At 33.0% G+C, this 20,899-nt stretch overlaps 1 protein-coding gene across 1 annotated transcript in view; it reads right to left on the bottom strand.

The window, feature by feature from the left end:
• The window catches only part of LOC307016300 (uncharacterized protein), a 38,783-nt gene extending 37,707 nt beyond the window's left edge, over positions 1 to 1,076 (bottom strand). The window contains exon 1 of the mRNA XM_079645340.1: positions 421 to 1,076. Coding sequence (XP_079501466.1) covers positions 421 to 439 — 19 coding nt within the window. The 5' untranslated portion in view covers positions 440 to 1,076. The remainder of the gene's footprint in view (positions 1 to 420) is intronic.
• Positions 1,077 to 20,899: the final 19,823 nt, after the last annotated feature.

The raw sequence follows: 20,899 nt of genomic DNA, 5'->3' as shown, positions 1-20,899 counted from the left end.
CTGTTGTTTATGTTTTTAATTTAGAAAGTGAAACACCTGTTTTAAACTGCCAACACAATCTGGGAGAAAAGACTTTGCAGTGTGTGTTTTTTAATATGTGTGTGTTTCATTAAGTTTAGATACTTTAACAGCTGCTTCCTGCTGTCAGACCCCTCCTATTTGTCTCATTTCAGTTTGAATGCACAACAAAAATGTTTTCATGCAGTAAGGACAGTGTTGATCCAGCTCTGGAGAAGTCAGCGAGGTCTTAAAGCTGCATTACAAATAGCCGATACATGATAGCGCCATATTTTTAGATACTTCCAATCAGGAAATTTCCCTACACACCCGGCATCAGATCAAAACACACAGGACATTTAGATTATGGAAACTCCTTCATGTCACAAGGTGTTGGGAATACTTAACGTAGCAATACCTTACCTTCAACTGTCTCAGGCATACTTTAGCAATTCCAACAGTAAATCCTTTTGTGCAGATTAAGCTGCCATGAAAATATGTACAATAGATCCTTCGAGTCCTCGCGATATAATCCCAATGTTTAATTCCAATCCCAGAACGTCATGTGGTGCAGAAGATATGTGAAAACCCACCGGAAACTCTACACCTCTTTCCTTAATCTCCTTACTTAAATCTGCGTGTTCTCGTCTTGATCCAGAAGTAAAAAACGTGTCATGGGTCCAAGTGATTGGTCCTGATTTCCAGGGGAAGAGGCTGAGGAGACGGACAGAGACCAATTTAAGGTGATCACTGTCTTTGCCCTTTGCCTGGGTGGGAATATGGTTGTAGATACAGCAGCTTGCACCCCCCCCCTCTCTAACTGTTCTGACAGATTTAGACCAGTGGGAGTGACGGCCGATGGGAACAGAACAAGTAGAGAGGGCCTTTACGGTAACTTTACCTCACCAGACAATGTTTCTGCACGTCATTACAGATCCACACTGCTTTAAACATCTATTAAACCTCAATCTATTCTCTTTATTCGTCTTTATTAGTCTGAATATAAGCCTGAATGTAATGAGGTACCGTTGCACTCATGCCATGTTTCAGAGCCCCAGGCCTTGAGTTATTCTTAGACCTTCTGCCTGCCGCTGGTATTCTGCTTCGCCTTTTTAGGCCAGAGGCGTGACCTTACACCCCACCAGTCCTACACCCCCCTCCATTTTAAATAACCCTCCCGCCCCCTGCAGACCTCCTCTAGTCGGGGCAGAGCTGTCATCAAGTGCAGAGAAGGAGGGAGTTACACTGGGGACAGACAACTTCTTCACTCCCCCCCCTAGAGCCTACAATTAGTATTCTGGTTGTCACAAAGACAGCTGAATAATAATAATAATAATAATAAAGCTTTATTTATAAAGCACTTTTCATACAACACATGCAGCTCAAAGTGCTTTACAAGTTAAGTTAAAAATACACAACAAGAAGTTCCCCTCAGATTATTTGTCAAGAACTTTCCAGACCTGTCAACGCAGCAAAATATGACATGTTATCAGGTTAAAGGACACAAGGAGGTCAAATGTATGATAATACAAATAAAATAAATAATGGTTTCTCTCTGACAGATAAGACACAAGACAACTGAGTCGATGCAACAATATCAAATATAAAACCCCATGAACATATAGGTACAACAGAAAGACAAATAAAAAGATAATAGTTATAAAAATGCCATAATTTGACTATAAAGGTTAAACGATTAAGAAATAAAAAAGACCAATGTAAAAAGAAATATTGCTATTGAAGCATGTTGGATTAATAAAATAAGATACAATCCTTTAAGACCTATGAAATACATAAAACAATATAAAGGTAGGTAAATAATAAAGATTAATATAACATTTAAAGTGGGGGTTGCTAATAAAAAGCTAATTTAAAAAAAAATAACTTTTAGAGTCTAGAATCTACCCGGCAACACACTGCATTTGGTGTCTTTTGCTTTTCAGATGTACAGTATGTGTGTAACAATTGTAAATATGCGGTTGTTTGGTGTCAAAAATGTATTTGTAATTAATTTATTATAATGTGTTCTTCATTTACTAAACGTTAAATACAGAGGTGGGAAGTAGTGGAGTACAAATACTTTGTTGCTGTACTTAAGTACATTTTTCTGGTATCAGTACTTTACTCCACTACTTATTTTTCCGACAGCTTTTTAGTTGGAATTCTTACATGTTGAACACAAATACCTGTACTTTCTACTTCTCACATGTTGAACTCAAATACCTGTACTTTCTACTTCTTACATGTTGAACACAAATACCTGTACTTTCTACTTCTTACATGTTGAACACAAATACCTGTACTTTCTACTTCTTACATGTTGAACACAAATACCTGTACTTTCTACTTCTCACATGTTGAACACAAATACCTGTACTTTCTACTTCTTACATGTTGAACTCAAATACCTGTACTTTCTACTTCTCACATGTTGAACACAAATACCTGTACTTTCTACTTCTCACATGTTGAACACAAATACCTGTACTTTCTACTTCTTACATGTTGAACCCAAATACCTGTACTTTCTACTTCTTACATGTTGAATACAAATACCTGTAGTTTCTACTTCTTACATGTTGAACTCAAATACCTGTACTGTCTACTTCTCACATGTTGAACCCAAATACCTGTACTTTCTACTTCTTACATGTTGAACCCAAATACCTGTACTTTCTACTTCTTACATGTTGAACACAAATACCTGTACTTTCTACTTCTTACATGTTGAACTCAAATACCTGTACTTTCTACTTCTTACATGTTGAACAGAAATACCTGTACTTTCTACTTCTTAAATGTTGAACTCAAATACCTGTACTTTCTACTTCTTACATGTTGAACACAAATACCTGTACTTTCTACTTCTTACATGTTGAACTCAAATACCTGTACTTTCTACTTCTTACATGTTGAACTCAAATACCTGTACTTTCTACTTCTTACATGTTGAACTCAAATACCTGTACTTTCTACTTCTTACATGTTGAACTCAAATACCTGTACTTTCTACTTCTTACATGTTGAACTCAAATACCTGTACTTTCTACTTCTTACATGTTGAACACAAATACCTGAACTTTCTACTTCTTACATGTTGAACTCAAATACCTGTACTTTCTACTTCTTACATGTTGAACACAAATACCTGTACTTTCTACTTCTTACATGTTGAACACAAATACCTGTACTTTCTACTTCTTACATGTTGAACTCAAATACCTGTACTTTCTACTTCTTACATGTTGAACTCAAATACCTGTACTTTCTACTTCTTACATGTTGAACACAAATACCTGTACTTTCTACTTCTTACATGTTGAACCCAAATACCTGTACTTTCTACTTCTTACATGTTGAACTCAAATACCTGTACTTTCTACTTCTCACATGTTGAACACAAATACCTGTACTTTCTACTTCTTACATGTTGAACACAAATACCTTTACTTTCTACTTCTCACATGTTGAACACAAATACCTGTACTTTCTACTTCTTACATTTTGAACATAAATACCTTTACTTTCTACTTCTCACATGTTGAACACAAATACCTGTACTTTCTACTTCTTACATTTTGAACCCAAATACCTGTACTTTCTACTTCTTACATGTTGAACACAAATACCTGTACTTTCTACTTCTTACATGTTGAACACAAATACCTGTACTTTCTACTTCTTACATGTTGAACACAAATACTTGTACTTTCTACTTCTTACATGTTGAACACAAATACCTGTACTTTCTACTTCTTACATGTTGAACACAAATACCTGTACTTTCTACTTCTCACATGTTGAACACAAATACCTGTACTTTCTACTTCTTACATGTTGAACACAAATACCTGTACTTTCTACTTCTTACATGTTGAACTCAAATACCTGTACTTTCTACTTCTTACATGTTGAACTCAAATACCTGTACTTTCTACTTCTTACATGTTGAACACAAATACCTGTACTTTCTACTTCTTACATGTTGAACTCAAATACCTGTACTTTCTACTTCTTACACTTTGAACCCAAATACCTGTACTTTCTACTTCTTACATGTTGAACACAAATACCTGTACTTTCTACTTCTTACATGTTGAACTTAAATACCTGTACTTTCTACTTCTTACATGTTGAACACAAATACCTGTACTTTCTACTTCTTACATGTTGAACTCAAATACCTGTACTTTCTACTTCTTACATGTTGAACACAAATACCTGTACTTTCTACTTCTTACATGTTGAACTCAAATACCTGTACTTTCTACTTCTTACATGTTGAACACAAATACCTGTACTTTCTACTTCTTACATGTTGAACAGAAATACCTGTACTTTCTACTTTTTACATGTTGAACACAAATACCTGTACTTTCTACTTCTCACATGTTGAACTAAAATACCTGTACTTTCTACTTCTTACATGTTGAACTCAAATACCTGTACTTTCTACTTCTTACATGTTGAACTCAAATACCTGTACTTTCTACTTCTTACATGTTGAACTCAAATACCTGTACTTTCTACTTCTTACATGTTGAACACAAATACCTGTACTTTCTACTTCTTACATGTTGAACAGAAATACTTGTACTTTCTACTTTTTACATGTTGAACACAAATACCTGTACTTTCTACTTCTCACATGTTGAACTCAAATACCTGTACTTTCTACTTCTTACATGTTGAACACAAATACCTGTACTTTCTACTTCTCACATGTTGAACTCAAATACCTGTACTTTCTACTTCTTACATGTTGAACTCAAATACCTGTACTTTCTACTTCTTACATGTTGAACTCAAATACCTGTACTTTCTACTTCTTACATGTTGAACTCAAATACCTGTACTTTCTACTTCTTACATGTTGAACTCAAATACCTGTACTTTCTACTTCTTACACTTTGAACCCAAATACCTGTACTTTCTACTTCTCACATGTTGAATTTAAATACCTGTACTTTCTACTTCTTACATGTTGAACACAAATACCTGTACTTTATACTTCTTACATGTTGAACTAAAATACCTGTACTTTCTACTTCTTACATGTTGAACACAAATACCTGTACTTTCTACTTCTTACATGTTGAACTCAAATACCTGTACTTTCTACTTCTTACATGTTGAACACAAATACCTGTACTTTCTACTTCTTACATGTTGAACTCAAATACCTGTACTTTCTACTTCTTACATGTTGAACACAAATACTTGTACTTTCTACTTCTTACATGTTGAACTCAAATACCTGTACTTTCTACTTCTCACATGTTGAACTCAAATACCTGTACTTTCTACTTCTTACATGTTGAACTCAAATACCTGTACTTTCTACTTCTCACATGTTGAACTCAAATACCTGTACTTTCTACTTCTTACATGTTGAACTCAAATACCTGTACTTTCTACTTCTTACATGTTGAACTCAAATACCTGTACTTTCTACTTCTTACATGTTGAACACAAATACCTGTACTTTCTACTTCTTACATGTTGAACTCAAATACCTGTACTTTCTACTTCTTACATGTTGAACTCAAATACCTGTACTTTCTACTTCTTACATTTTGAACATAAATACCTGTACTTTCTACTTCTTACATGTTGAACACAAATACCTGTACTTTCTACTTCTTACATGTTGAACACAAATACCTGTACTTTCTACTTCTTACATGTTGAACAGAAATACTTGTACTTTCTACTTCTTACATGTTGAACCCAAATACCTGTACTTTCTACTTCTTACATGTTGAACAGAAATATTTGTACTTTCTACTTCTTACATGTTGAACACAAATACCTGTACTTTCTACTTCTCACATGTTGAACACAAATACCTGTACTTTCTACTTCTTACATGTTGAACACAAATACTTGTACTTTCTACTTCTTACATGTTGAACACAAATACCTGTACTTTCTACTTCTTACATGTTGAACAGAAATACTTGTACTTTCTACTTCTTACATGTTGAACACAAATACTTGTACTTTCTACTTCTTACATGTTGAACACAAATACCTGTACTTTCTACTTCTTACATGTTGAACACAAATACCTGTACTTTCTACTTCTTACATGTTGAACAGAAATACTTGTACTTTCTACTTCTTACATGTTGAACACAAATACCTGTACTTTCTACTTCTTACATGTTGAACACAAATACCTGTACTTTCTACTTCTTACATGTTGAACCCAAATACCTGTACTTTCTACTTCTTACATGTTGAACTCAAATACCTGTACTTTCTACTTCTTACATGTTGAACTCAAATACCTGTACTTTCTACTTCTTACATGTTGAACTCAAATACCTGTACTTTCTACTTCTTACATGTTGAACTCAAATACCTGTACTTTCTACTTCTTACATGTTGAACACAAATACCTGTACTTTCTACTTCTTACATGTTGAACACAAATACCTGTACTTTCTACTTCTTACATGTTGAACACAAATACCTGTACTTTCTACTTCTTACATGTTGAACACAAATACCTGTACTTTCTACTTCTTACATGTTGAACTCAAATACCTGTACTTTCTACTTCTTACATGTTGAACACAAATACCTGTACTTTCTACTTCTTACATGTTGAACTCAAATACCTGTACTTTCTACTTCTTACATGTTGAACACAAATACCTGTACTTTCTACTTCTTACATGTTGAACTCAAATACCTGTACTTTCTACTTCTCACATGTTGAACATAAATACCTGTACTTTCTACTTCTTACATTTTGAACATAAATACCTGTACTTTCTACTTCTCACATGTTGAACTCAAATACCTGTACTTTCTACTTCTTACATTTTGAACATAAATACCTGTACTTTCTACTTCTTACATGTTGAACACAAATACCTGTACTTTCTACTTCTTACATGTTGAACTCAAATACCTGTACTTTCTACTTCTCACATGTTGAACATAAATACCTGTACTTTCTACTTCTTACATTTTGAACATAAATACCTGTACTTTCTACTTCTCACATGTTGAACTCAAATACCTGTACTTTCTACTTCTTACATTTTGAACATAAATACCTGTACTTTCTACTTCTTACATGTTGAACATAAATACCTGTACTTTCTACTTCTCACATGTTGAACACAAATACCTGTACTTTCTACTTCTTACATGTTGAACACAAATACCTGTACTTTCTACTTCTTACATGTTGAACACAAATACCTGTACTTTCTACTTCTTACATGTTGAACACAAATACTTGTACTTTCTACTTCTTACATGTTGAACACAAATACCTGTACTTTCTACTTCTTACATGTTGAACACAAATACCTGTACTTTCTACTTCTTACATGTTGAACACAAATACCTGTACTTTCTACTTCTTACATGTTGAACACAAATACCTGTACTTTCTACTTCTTACATGTTGAACACAAATACCTGTACTTTCTACTTCTCACATGTTGAACACAAATACCTGTACTTTCTACTTCTTACATGTTGAACTCAAATACCTGTACTTTCTACTTCTTACATGTTGAACTCAAATACCTGTACTTTCTACTTCTTACATGTTGAACTCAAATACCTGTACTTTCTACTTCTTACATGTTGAACTCAAATACCTGTACTTTCTACTTCTTACATGTTGAACTCAAATACCTGTACTTTCTACTTCTTACATGTTGAACTCAAATACCTGTACTTTCTACTTCTTACATGTTGAACACAAATACCTGTACTTTCTACTTCTTACATGTTGAACACAAATACCTGTACTTTCTACTTCTTACATGTTGAACACAAATACCTGTACTTTCTACTTCTTACATGTTGAACACAAATACCTGTACTTTCTACTTCTTACATGTTGAACTCAAATACCTGTACTTTCTACTTCTTACATGTTGAACTCAAATACCTGTACTTTCTACTTCTTACATTTTGAACATAAATACCTGTACTTTCTACTTCTTACATGTTGAACACAAATACCTGTACTTTCTACTTCTTACATGTTGAACTCAAATACCTGTACTTTCTACTTCTTACATGTTGAACACAAATACCTGTACTTTCTACTTCTTACATGTTGAACACAAATACTTGTACTTTCTACTTCTTACATGTTGAACACAAATACCTGTACTTTCTACTTCTTACATTTTGAACATAAATACCTGTACTTTCTACTTCTCACATGTTGAACACAAATACCTGTACTTTCTACTTCTTACATTTTGAACCCAAATACCTGTACTTTCTACTTCTTACATGTTGAACACAAATACCTGTACTTTCTACTTCTTACATGTTGAACACAAATACCTGTACTTTCTACTTCTTACATGTTGAACACAAATACTTGTACTTTCTACTTCTTACATGTTGAACACAAATACCTGTACTTTCTACTTCTCACATGTTGAACTCAAGTACCTGTACTTTCTACTTCTTACATGTTGAACTCAAATACCTGTACTTTCTACTTCTTACATGTTGAACACAAATACCTGTACTTTCTACTTCTTACATGTTGAACTCAAATACCTGTACTTTCTACTTCTTACATGTTGAACTCAAATACCTGTACTTTCTACTTCTTACATGTTGAACTCAAATACCTGTACTTTCTACTTCTTACATGTTGAACACAAATACTTGTACTTTCTACTTCTTACATGTTGAACACAAATACTTGTACTTTCTACTTCTTACATGTTGAACATAAATACCTGTACTTTCTACTTCTTACATGTTGAACACAAATACTTGTACTTTCTACTTCTTACATGTTGAACACAAATACCTGTACTTTCTACTTCTCACATGTTGAACTCAAGTACCTGTACTTTCTACTTCTTACATGTTGAACTCAAATACCTGTACTTTCTACTTCTTACATGTTGAACACAAATACCTGTACTTTCTACTTCTTACATGTTGAACTCAAATACCTGTACTTTCTACTTCTTACATGTTGAACTCAAATACCTGTACTTTCTACTTCTTACATGTTGAACTCAAATACCTGTACTTTCTACTTCTTACATGTTGAACTCATATACCTGTACTTTCTACTTCTTACACTTTGAACCCAAATACCTGTACTTTCTACTTCTTACATGTTGAACCCAAATACCTGTACTTTCTACTTCTCACATGTTGAACTTAAATACCTGTACTTTCTACTTCTTACATGTTGAACTCAAATACCTGTACTTTCTACTTCTTACACTTTGAACCCAAATACCTGTACTTTCTACTTCTTACATGTTGAACACAAATACCTGTACTTTCTACTTCTCACATGTTGAACTTAAATACCTGTACTTTCTACTTCTCACATGTTGAACTCAAATACCTGTACTTTCTACTTCTTACACTTTGAACCCAAATACCTGTACTTTCTACTTCTCACATGTTGAACTTAAATACCTGTACTTTCTACTTCTTACATGTTGAACACAAATACCTGTACTTTCTACTTCTTACATGTTGAACTAAAATACCTGTACTTTCTACTTCTCACATGTTGAACACAAATACCTGTACTTTCTACTTCTTACATGTTGAACTAAAATACCTGTACTTTCTACTTCTTACATGTTGAACACAAATACCTGTACTTTCTACTTCTTACATGTTGAACACAAATACCTGTACTTTCTACTTCTTACATGTTGAACACAAATACCTGTACTTTCTACTTCTTACATGTTGAACTCAAATACCTGTACTTTCTACTTCTTACATGTTGAACAGAAATACCTGTACTTTCTACTTCTTACATGTTGAACAGAAATACTTGTACTTTCTACTTCTTACATGTTGAACACAAATACCTGTACTTTCTACTTCTCACATGTTGAACACAAATACCTGTACTTTCTACTTCTTACATGTTGAACACAAATACCTGTACTTTCTACTTCTTACATGTTGAACTCAAATACCTGTACTTTCTACTTCTTACATGTTGAACTCAAATACCTGTACTTTCTACTTCTTACATGTTGAACTCAAATACCTGTACTTTCTACTTCTCACATGTTGAACACAAATACCTGTACTTTCTACTTCTCACATGTTGAACATAAATACCTGTACTTTCTACTTCTTACATTTTGAACATAAATACCTGTACTTTCTACTTCTTACATGTTGAACACAAATACCTGTACTTTCTACTTCTTACATGTTGAACTCAAATACCTGTACTTTCTACTTCTTACATGTTGAACACAAATACCTGTACTTTCTACTTCTTACATGTTGAACTAAAATACCTGTACTTTCTACTTCTTACATGTTGAACACAAATACCTGTACTTTCTACTTCTTACATGTTGAACAGAAATACTTGTACTTTCTACTTTTTACATGTTGAACACAAATACCTGTACTTTCTACTTCTCACATGTTGAACTCAAATACCTGTACTTTCTACTTCTTACATGTTGAACTCAAATACCTGTACTTTCTACTTCTTACATGTTGAACTCAAATACCTGTACTTTCTACTTCTCACATGTTGAACACAAATACCTGTACTTTCTACTTCTTACATGTTGAACAGAAATACTTGTACTTTCTACTTTTTACATGGTGAACACAAATACCTGTACTTTCTACTTCTCACATGTTGAACACAAATACCTGTACTTTCTACTTCTCACATGTTGAACACAAATACCTGTACTTTCTACTTCTTACATGTTGAACAGAAATACTTGTACTTTCTACTTCTTACATGTTGAACACAAATACCTGTACTTTCTACTTCTCACATGTTGAACACAAATACCTGTACTTTCTACTTCTTACATGTTGAACACAAATACCTGTACTTTCTACTTCTTACATGTTGAACTCAAATACCTGTACTTTCTACTTCTTACATGTTGAACTCAAATACCTGTACTTTCTACTTCTTACATGTTGAACTCAAATACCTGTACTTTCTACTTCTCACATGTTGAACACAAATACCTGTACTTTCTACTTCTCACATGTTGAACATAAATACCTGTACTTTCTACTTCTTACATTTTGAACATAAATACCTGTACTTTCTACTTCTTACATGTTGAACACAAATACATGTACTTTCTACTTCTCACATGTTGAACTAAAATACCTGTACTTTCTACTTCTTACATGTTGAACACAAATACCTGTACTTTCTACTTCTTACATGTTGAACAGAAATACTTGTACTTTCTACTTTTTACATGTTGAACACAAATACCTGTACTTTCTACTTCTCACATGTTGAACTCAAATACCTGTACTTTCTACTTCTTACATGTTGAACTCAAATACCTGTACTTTCTACTTCTTACATGTTGAACTCAAATACCTGTACTTTCTACTTCTCACATGTTGAACACAAATACCTGTACTTTCTACTTCTTACATGTTGAACAGAAATACTTGTACTTTCTACTTTTTACATGTTGAACACAAATACCTGTACTTTCTACTTCTCACATGTTGAACACAAATACCTGTACTTTCTACTTCTTACATGTTGAACTCAAATACCTGTACTTTCTACTTCTTACATGTTGAACTCAAATACCTGTACTTTCTACTTCTTACATGTTGAACTCAAATACCTGTACTTTCTACTTCTCACATGTTGAACTCAAATACCTGTACTTTCTACTTCTTACATGTTGAACTCAAATACCTGTACTTTCTACTTCTTACATGTTGAACACAAATACCTGTACTTTCTACTTCTTACATGTTGAACACAAATACCTGTACTTTCTACTTCTCACATGTTGAACTCAAATACCTGTACTTTCTACTTCTTACATGTTGAACTCAAATACCTGTACTTTCTACTTCTTACATGTTGAACACAAATACCTGTACTTTCTACTTCTTACATGTTGAACTCAAATACCTGTACTTTCTACTTCTCACATGTTGAACACTAATACCTGTACTTTCTACTTCTTACATGTTGAACTCAAATACCTGTACTTTCTACTTCTTACATGTTGAACAGAAATACTTGTACTTTCTACTTTTTACATGTTGAACACAAATACCTGTACTTTCTACTTCTCACATGTTGAACTCAAATACCTGTACTTTCTACTTCTTACATGTTGAACTCAAATACCTGTACTTTCTACTTCTTACATGTTGAACACAAATACCTGTACTTTCTACTTCTTACATGTTGAACTCAAATACCTGTACTTTCTACTTCTCACATGTTGAACACTAATACCTGTACTTTCTACTTCTTACATGTTGAACTCAAATACCTGTACTTTCTACTTCTTACATGTTGAACTCAAATACCTGTACTTTCTACTTCTTACATGTTGAACACAAATACCTGTACTTTCTACTTCTCACATGTTGAACTCAAATACCTGTACTTTCTACTTCTTACATGTTGAACTCAAATACCTGTACTTTCTACTTCTTACATGTTGAACTCAAAAACCTGTACTTTCTACTTCTTACATGTTGAACACAAATACCTGTACTTTCTACTTCTTACATGTTGAACTCAAATACCTGTAATTTCTACTTCTTACATGTTGAACTCAAATACCTGTACTTTCTACTTCTTACACTTTGAACCCAAATACCTGTACTTTCTACTTCTCACATGTTGAACTTAAATACCTGTACTTTCTACTTCTTACATGTTGAACACAAATACCTGTACTTTATACTTCTTACATGTTGAACTAAAATACCTGTACTTTCTACTTCTTACATGTTGAACACAAATACCTGTACTTTCTACTTCTTACATGTTGAACTCAAATACCTGTACTTTCTACTTCTTACATGTTGAACACAAATACTTGTACTTTCTACTTCTTACATGTTGAACTCAAATACCTGTACTTTCTACTTCTTACATGTTTAACACAAATACCTGTACTTTCTACTTCTTACATGTTGAACTCAAATACCTGTACTTTCTACTTCTCACATGTTGAACTCAAATACCTGTACTTTCTACTTCTTACATGTTGAACTCAAATACCTGTACTTTCTACTTCTCACATGTTGAACTCAAATACCTGTACTTTCTACTTCTTACATGTTGAACTCAAATACCTGTACTTTCTACTTCTTACATGTTGAACACAAATACCTGTACTTTCTACTTCTTACATGTTGAACACAAATACCTGTACTTTCTACTTCTTACATGTTGAACTCAAATACCTGTACTTTCTACTTCTTACATGTTGAACACAAATACCTGTACTTTCTACTTCTTACATGTTGAACTCAAATACCTGTACTTTCTACTTCTTACATGTTGAACACAAATACCTGTACTTTCTACTTCTTACATGTTGAACACAAATACCTGTACTTTCTACTTCTTACATGTTGAACACAAATACCTGTACTTTCTACTTCTTACATTTTGAACAGAAATATTTGTACTTTCTACTTCTTACATGTTGAACACAAATACCTGTACTTTCTACTTCTTACATGTTGAACAGAAATACTTGTACTTTCTACTTCTTACATGTTGAACCCAAATACCTGTACTTTCTACTTCTTACATGTTGAACAGAAATATTTGTACTTTCTACTTCTTACATGTTGAACACAAATACCTGTACTTTCTACTTCTCACATGTTGAACACAAATACCTGTACTTTCTACTTCTTACATGTTGAACACAAATACTTGTACTTTCTACTTCTTACATGTTGAACACAAATACCTGTACTTTCTACTTCTTACATGTTGAACACAAATACCTGTACTTTCTACTTCTCACATGTTGAACACAAATACCTGTACTTTCTACTTCTTACATGTTGAACAGAAATACTTGTACTTTCTACTTCTTACATGTTGAACTCAAATACCTGTACTTTCTACTTCTTACATGTTGAACACAAATACCTGTACTTTCTACTTCTCACATGTTGAACACAAATACCTGTACTTTCTACTTCTTACATGTTGAACACAAATACCTGTACTTTCTACTTCTTACATGTTGAACTCAAATACCTGTACTTTCTACTTCTTACATGTTGAACTCAAATACCTGTACTTTCTACTTCTTACATGTTGAACTCAAATACCTGTACTTTCTACTTCTTACATGTTGAACTCAAATACCTGTACTTTCTACTTCTTACATGTTGAACTCAAATACCTGTACTTTCTACTTCTTACATGTTGAACACAAATACCTGTACTTTCTACTTCTTACATGTTGAACACAAATACCTGTACTTTCTACTTCTCACATGTTGAACATAAATACCTGTACTTTCTACTTCTTACATTTTGAACATAAATACCTGTACTTTCTACTTCTCACATGTTGAACACAAACACCTGTACTTTCTACTTCTCACATGTTGAACTCAAATACCTGTACTTTCTACTTCTTACATGTTGAACACAAATACTTGTACTTTCTACTTCTTACATGTTGAACACAAATACTTGTACTTTCTACTTCTTACATGTTGAACACAAATACCTGTACTTTCTACTTCTTACATGTTGAACACAAATACCTGTACTTTCTACTTCTTACATGTTGAACACAAATACTTGTACTTTCTACTTCTTACATGTTGAACACAAATACCTGTACTTTCTACTTCTTACATGTTGAACACAAATACCTGTACTTTCTACTTCTCACATGTTGAACACAAATACCTGTACTTTCTACTTCTTACATGTTGAACACAAATACCTGTACTTTCTACTTCTTACATGTTGAACTCAAATACCTGTACTTTCTACTTCTTACATGTTGAACACAAATACCTGTACTTTCTACTTCTTACATGTTGAACTCAAATACCTGTACTTTCTACTTCTTACATGTTGAACACAAATACCTGTACTTTCTACTTCTTACATGTTGAACACAAATACCTGTACTTTCTACTTCTTACATGTTGAACACAAATACCTGTACTTTCTACTTCTTACATTTTGAACAGAAATATTTGTACTTTCTACTTCTTACATGTTGAACACAAATACCTGTACTTTCTACTTCTTACATGTTGAACAGAAATACTTGTACTTTCTACTTCTTACATGTTGAACCCAAATACCTGTACTTTCTACTTCTTACATGTTGAACAGAAATATTTGTACTTTCTACTTCTTACATGTTGAACACAAATACCTGTACTTTCTACTTCTCACATGTTGAACACAAATACCTGTACTTTCTACTTCTTACATGTTGAACACAAATACTTGTACTTTCTACTTCTTACATGTTGAACACAAATACCTGTACTTTCTACTTCTTACATGTTGAACACAAATACCTGTACTTTCTACTTCTCACATGTTGAACACAAATACCTGTACTTTCTACTTCTTACATGTTGAACAGAAATACTTGTACTTTCTACTTCTTACATGTTGAACTCAAATACCTGTACTTTCTACTTCTTACATGTTGAACACAAATACCTGTACTTTCTACTTCTCACATGTTGAACACAAATACCTGTACTTTCTACTTCTTACATGTTGAACACAAATACCTGTACTTTCTACTTCTTACATGTTGAACTCAAATACCTGTACTTTCTACTTCTTACATGTTGAACTCAAATACCTGTACTTTCTACTTCTTACATGTTGAACTCAAATACCTGTACTTTCTACTTCTTACATGTTGAACTCAAATACCTGTACTTTCTACTTCTTACATGTTGAACTCAAATACCTGTACTTTCTACTTCTTACATGTTGAACACAAATACCTGTACTTTCTACTTCTTACATGTTGAACACAAATACCTGTACTTTCTACTTCTCACATGTTGAACATAAATACCTGTACTTTCTACTTCTTACATTTTGAACATAAATACCTGTACTTTCTACTTCTCACATGTTGAACACAAACACCTGTACTTTCTACTTCTCACATGTTGAACTCAAATACCTGTACTTTCTACTTCTTACATGTTGAACACAAATACTTGTACTTTCTACTTCTTACATGTTGAACACAAATACTTGTACTTTCTACTTCTTACATGTTGAACACAAATACCTGTACTTTCTACTTCTTACATGTTGAACACAAATACCTGTACTTTCTACTTCTTACATGTTGAACACAAATACTTGTACTTTCTACTTCTTACATGTTGAACACAAATACCTGTACTTTCTACTTCTTACATGTTGAACACAAATACCTGTACTTTCTACTTCTCACATGTTGAACACAAATACCTGTACTTTCTACTTCTTACATGTTGAACACAAATACCTGTACTTTCTACTTCTTACATGTTGAACTCAAATACCTGTACTTTCTACTTCTTACATGTTGAACTCAAATACCTGTACTTTCTACTTCTTACATGTTGAACTCAAATACCTGTACTTTCTACTTCTTACATGTTGAACTCAAATACCTGTACTTTCTACTTCTTACATGTTGAACTCAAATACCTGTACTTTCTACTTCTTACATGTTGAACTCAAATACCTGTACTTTCTACTTCTTACATGTTGAACACAAATACCTGTACTTTCTACTTCTTACATTTTGAACATAAATACCTGTACTTTCTACTTCTTACATGTTGAACACAAATACCTGTACTTTCTACTTCTCACATGTTGAACACAAATACCTGTACTTTCTACTTCTTACATGTTGAACACAAATACCTGTACTTTCTACTTCTTACATGTTGAACACAGATACCTGTACTTTCTACTTCTTACATGTTGAACACAAATACCTGTACTTTCTACTTCTTACATGTTGAACACAAATACTTGTACTTTCTACTTCTCACATGTTGAACACAAATACCTGTACTTTCTACTTCTTACATGTTGAACTCAAATACCTGTACTTTCTACTTCTTACATGTTGAACTCAAATACCTGTACTTTCTACTTCTTACATGTTGAACTCAAATACCTGTACTTTCTACTTCTTACATGTTGAACTCAAATACCTGTACTTTCTACTTCTTACACTTTGAACCCAAATACCTGTACTTTCTACTTCTTACATGTTGAACCCAAATACCTGTACTTTCTACTTCTCACATGTTGAACTTAAATACCTGTACTTTCTACTTCTTACATGTTGAACTCAAATACCTGTACTTTCTACTTCTTACACTTTGAACCCAAATACCTGTACTTTCTACTTCTTACATGTTGAACCCAAATACCTGTACTTTCTACTTCTTACATGTTGAACTCAAATACCTGTACTTTCTACTTCTTACATGTTGAACTCAAATACCTGTACTTTCTACTTCTTACACTTTGAACCCAAATACCTGTACTTTCTACTTCTTACATGTTGAACCCAAATACCTGTACTTTCTACTTCTCACATGTTGAACTTAAATACCTGTACTTTCTACTTCTTACATGTTGAACTCAAATACCTGTACTTTCTACTTCTTACACTTTGAACCCAAATACCTGTACTTTCTACTTCTTACATGTTGAACCCAAATACCTGTACTTTCTACTTCTCACATGTTGAACTTAAATACCTGTACTTTCTACTTCTTACATGTTGAACTCAAATACCTGTACTTTCTACTTCTTACATGTTGAACCCAAATACCTGTACTTTCTACTTCTCACATGTTGAACTTAAATACCTGTACTTTCTACTTCTTACATGTTGAACACCAATACCTGTACTTTCTACTTCTTACATGTTGAACTAAAATACCTGTACTTTCTACTTCTTACATGTTGAACACAAATACCTGTACTTTCTACTTCTTACATGTTGAACACAAATACCTGTACTTTCTACTTCTTACATGTTGAACACAAATACCTGTACTTTCTACTTCTTACATGTTGAACTCAAATACCTGTACTTTCTACTTCTTACATGTTGAACAGAAATACCTGTACTTTCTAGTTCTCACATGTTGAACACAAATACCTGTACTTTCTACTTCTCACATGTTGAACTCAAATACCTGTACTTTCTACTTCTTACATTTTGAACATAAATACCTGTACTTTCTACTTCTCACATGTTGAACACAAATACCTGTACTTTCTACTTCTCACATGTTGAACACAAATACCTGTACTTTCTACTTCTTACATGTTGAACTCAAATACCTGTACTTTCTACTTCTTACATGTTGAACATAAATACCTGTACTTTCTACTTCTTACATTTTGAACATAAATACCTGTACTTTCTACTTCTTACATGTTGAACACAAATACATGTACTTTCTAGTTCTCACATGTTGAACACAAATACCTGTACTTTCTACTTCTCACATGTTGAACTCAAATACCTGTACTTTCTACTTCTTACATGTTGAACTCAAATACCTGTACTTTCTACTTCTTACATGTTGAACTCAAATACCTGTACTTTCCACTTCTCACATGTTGAACACAAATACCTGTACTTTCTACTTCTCACATGTTGAACTCAAATACCTGTACTTTCTACTTCTTACATTTTGAACCCAAATACCTGTACTTTCTACTTCTTAAATGTTGAACACAAATACCTGTACTTTCTACTTCTTACATGTTGAACACAAATACCTGTACTTTCTACTTCTTACATGTTGAACACAAATACTTGTACTTTCTACTTCTTACATGTTGAACACAAATACCTGTACTTTCTACTTCTTACATGTTGAACTCAAATACCTGTACTTTCTACTTCTTACATGTTGAACACAAATACCTGTACTTTCTACTTCTTACATGTTGAACACAAATACCTGTACTTTCTACTTCTTACATGTTGAACACAAATACTTGTACTTTCTACTTCTTACATGTTGAACACAAATACCTGTACTTTCTACTTCTTACATGTTGAACACAAATACCTGTACTTTCTACTTCTTACATGTTGAACTCAAATACCTGTACTTTCTACTTCTTACATGTTGAACTGAAATACCTGTACTTTCTACTTCTTACATGTTGAACTCAAATACCTGTACTTTCTACTTCTTACACTTTGAACCCAAATACCTGTACTTTCTACTTCTTACATGTTGAACCCAAATACCTGTACTTTCTACTTCTCACATGTTGAACTTAAATACCTGTACTTTCTACTTCTTAAATGTTGAACCCAAATACCTGTACTTTCTACTTCTTAAATGTTGAACACAAATACCTGTACTTTCTACTTCTTACATGTTGAACACAAATACCTGTACTTTCTACTTCTTACATGTTGAACACAAATACTTGTACTTTCTACTTCTTACATGTTGAACACAAATACCTGTACTTTCTACTTCTTACATGTTGAACCCAAATACCTGTACTTTCTACTTCTCACATGTTGAACTTAAATACCTGTACTTTCTACTTCTTACACTTTGAACCCAAATACCTGTACTTTCTACTTCTTACATGTTGAACCCAAATACCTGTACTTTCTACTTCTCACATGTTGAACTCAAATACCTGTACTTTCTACTTCTTACATGTTGAACCCAAATACCTGTACTTTCTACTTCTCACATGTTGAACCCAAATACCTGTACTTTCTACTTCTTACATGTTGAACTAAAATACCTGTACTTTCTACTTCTTACATGTTGAACTCAAATACCTGTACTTTCTACTTCTTACATGTTGAACCCAAATACCTGTACTTTCTACTTCTCACATGTTGAACCCAAATACCTGTACTTTCTACTTCTTACATGTTGAACTAAAATACCTGTACTTTCTACTTCTTACATGTTGAACTCAAATACCTGTACTTTCTACTTCTTACATGTTGAACACAAATACCTGTACTTTCTACTTCTCACATGTTGAACATAAATACCTGTACTTTCTACTTCTTACATTTTGAACATAATACCTGTACTTTCTACTTCTTACATGTTGAACACAAATACATGTACTTTCTACTTCTCACATGTTGAACTCAAATACCTGTACTTTCTACTTCTTACATTTTGAACATAAATACCTGAACTTTCTACTTCTCACATGTTGAACACAAATACCTGTACTTTCTACTTCTTACATTTTGAACTAAAATACCTGTACTTTCTACTTCTTACATGTTGAACACAAATACCTGTACTTCCTACTTCTTACATGTTGAACACAAATACCTGTACTTTCTACTTCTTACATGTTGAACCCAAATACCTGAACTTTCTACTTCTTACATGTTGAACACAAATACCTGTACTTTCTACTTCTTACATGTTGAACCCAAATACCTGTACTTTCTACTTCTTACTTGTTAAACACAAATACCTGTACTTTCTACTTCTTACATGTTGAACACAAATACCTGTACTTTCTACTTCTTACACTTTGAACACAAATACCTGTACTTTCTACTTCTCACATGTTAAACACAAATACCTGTACTTTCTACTTCTTACATGTTGAACTCAAATACCTGTACTTTCTACTTCTTACATGTTGAACCCAAATACCTGTACTTTCTACTTCTCACATGTTGAACCCAAATACCTGTACTTTCTACTTCTTACATGTTGAACTAAAATACCTGTACTTTCTACTTCTTACATGTTGAACTCAAATACCTGTACTTTCTACTTCTTACATGTTGAACACAAATACCTGTACTTTCTACTTCTCACATGTTGAACATAAATACCTGTACTTTCTACTTCTTACATTTTGAACATAATACCTGTACTTTCTACTTCTTACATGTTGAACACAAATACATGTACTTTCTACTTCTCACATGTTGAACTCAAATACCTGTACTTTCTACTTCTTACATTTTGAACATAAATACCTGAACTTTCTACTTCTCACATGTTGAACACAAATACCTGTACTTTCTACTTCTTACATTTTGAACTAAAATACCTGTACTTTCTACTTCTTACATGTTGAACACAA

Source organism: Notothenia rossii, assembly GCF_949606895.1.
Source record: "Notothenia rossii genome assembly, chromosome: 8".
In the NCBI taxonomy this organism is placed as follows: Eukaryota; Metazoa; Chordata; class Actinopteri; order Perciformes; family Nototheniidae; genus Notothenia; species Notothenia rossii.
This window is presented reverse-complemented; position numbering and strand designations above follow the sequence as displayed.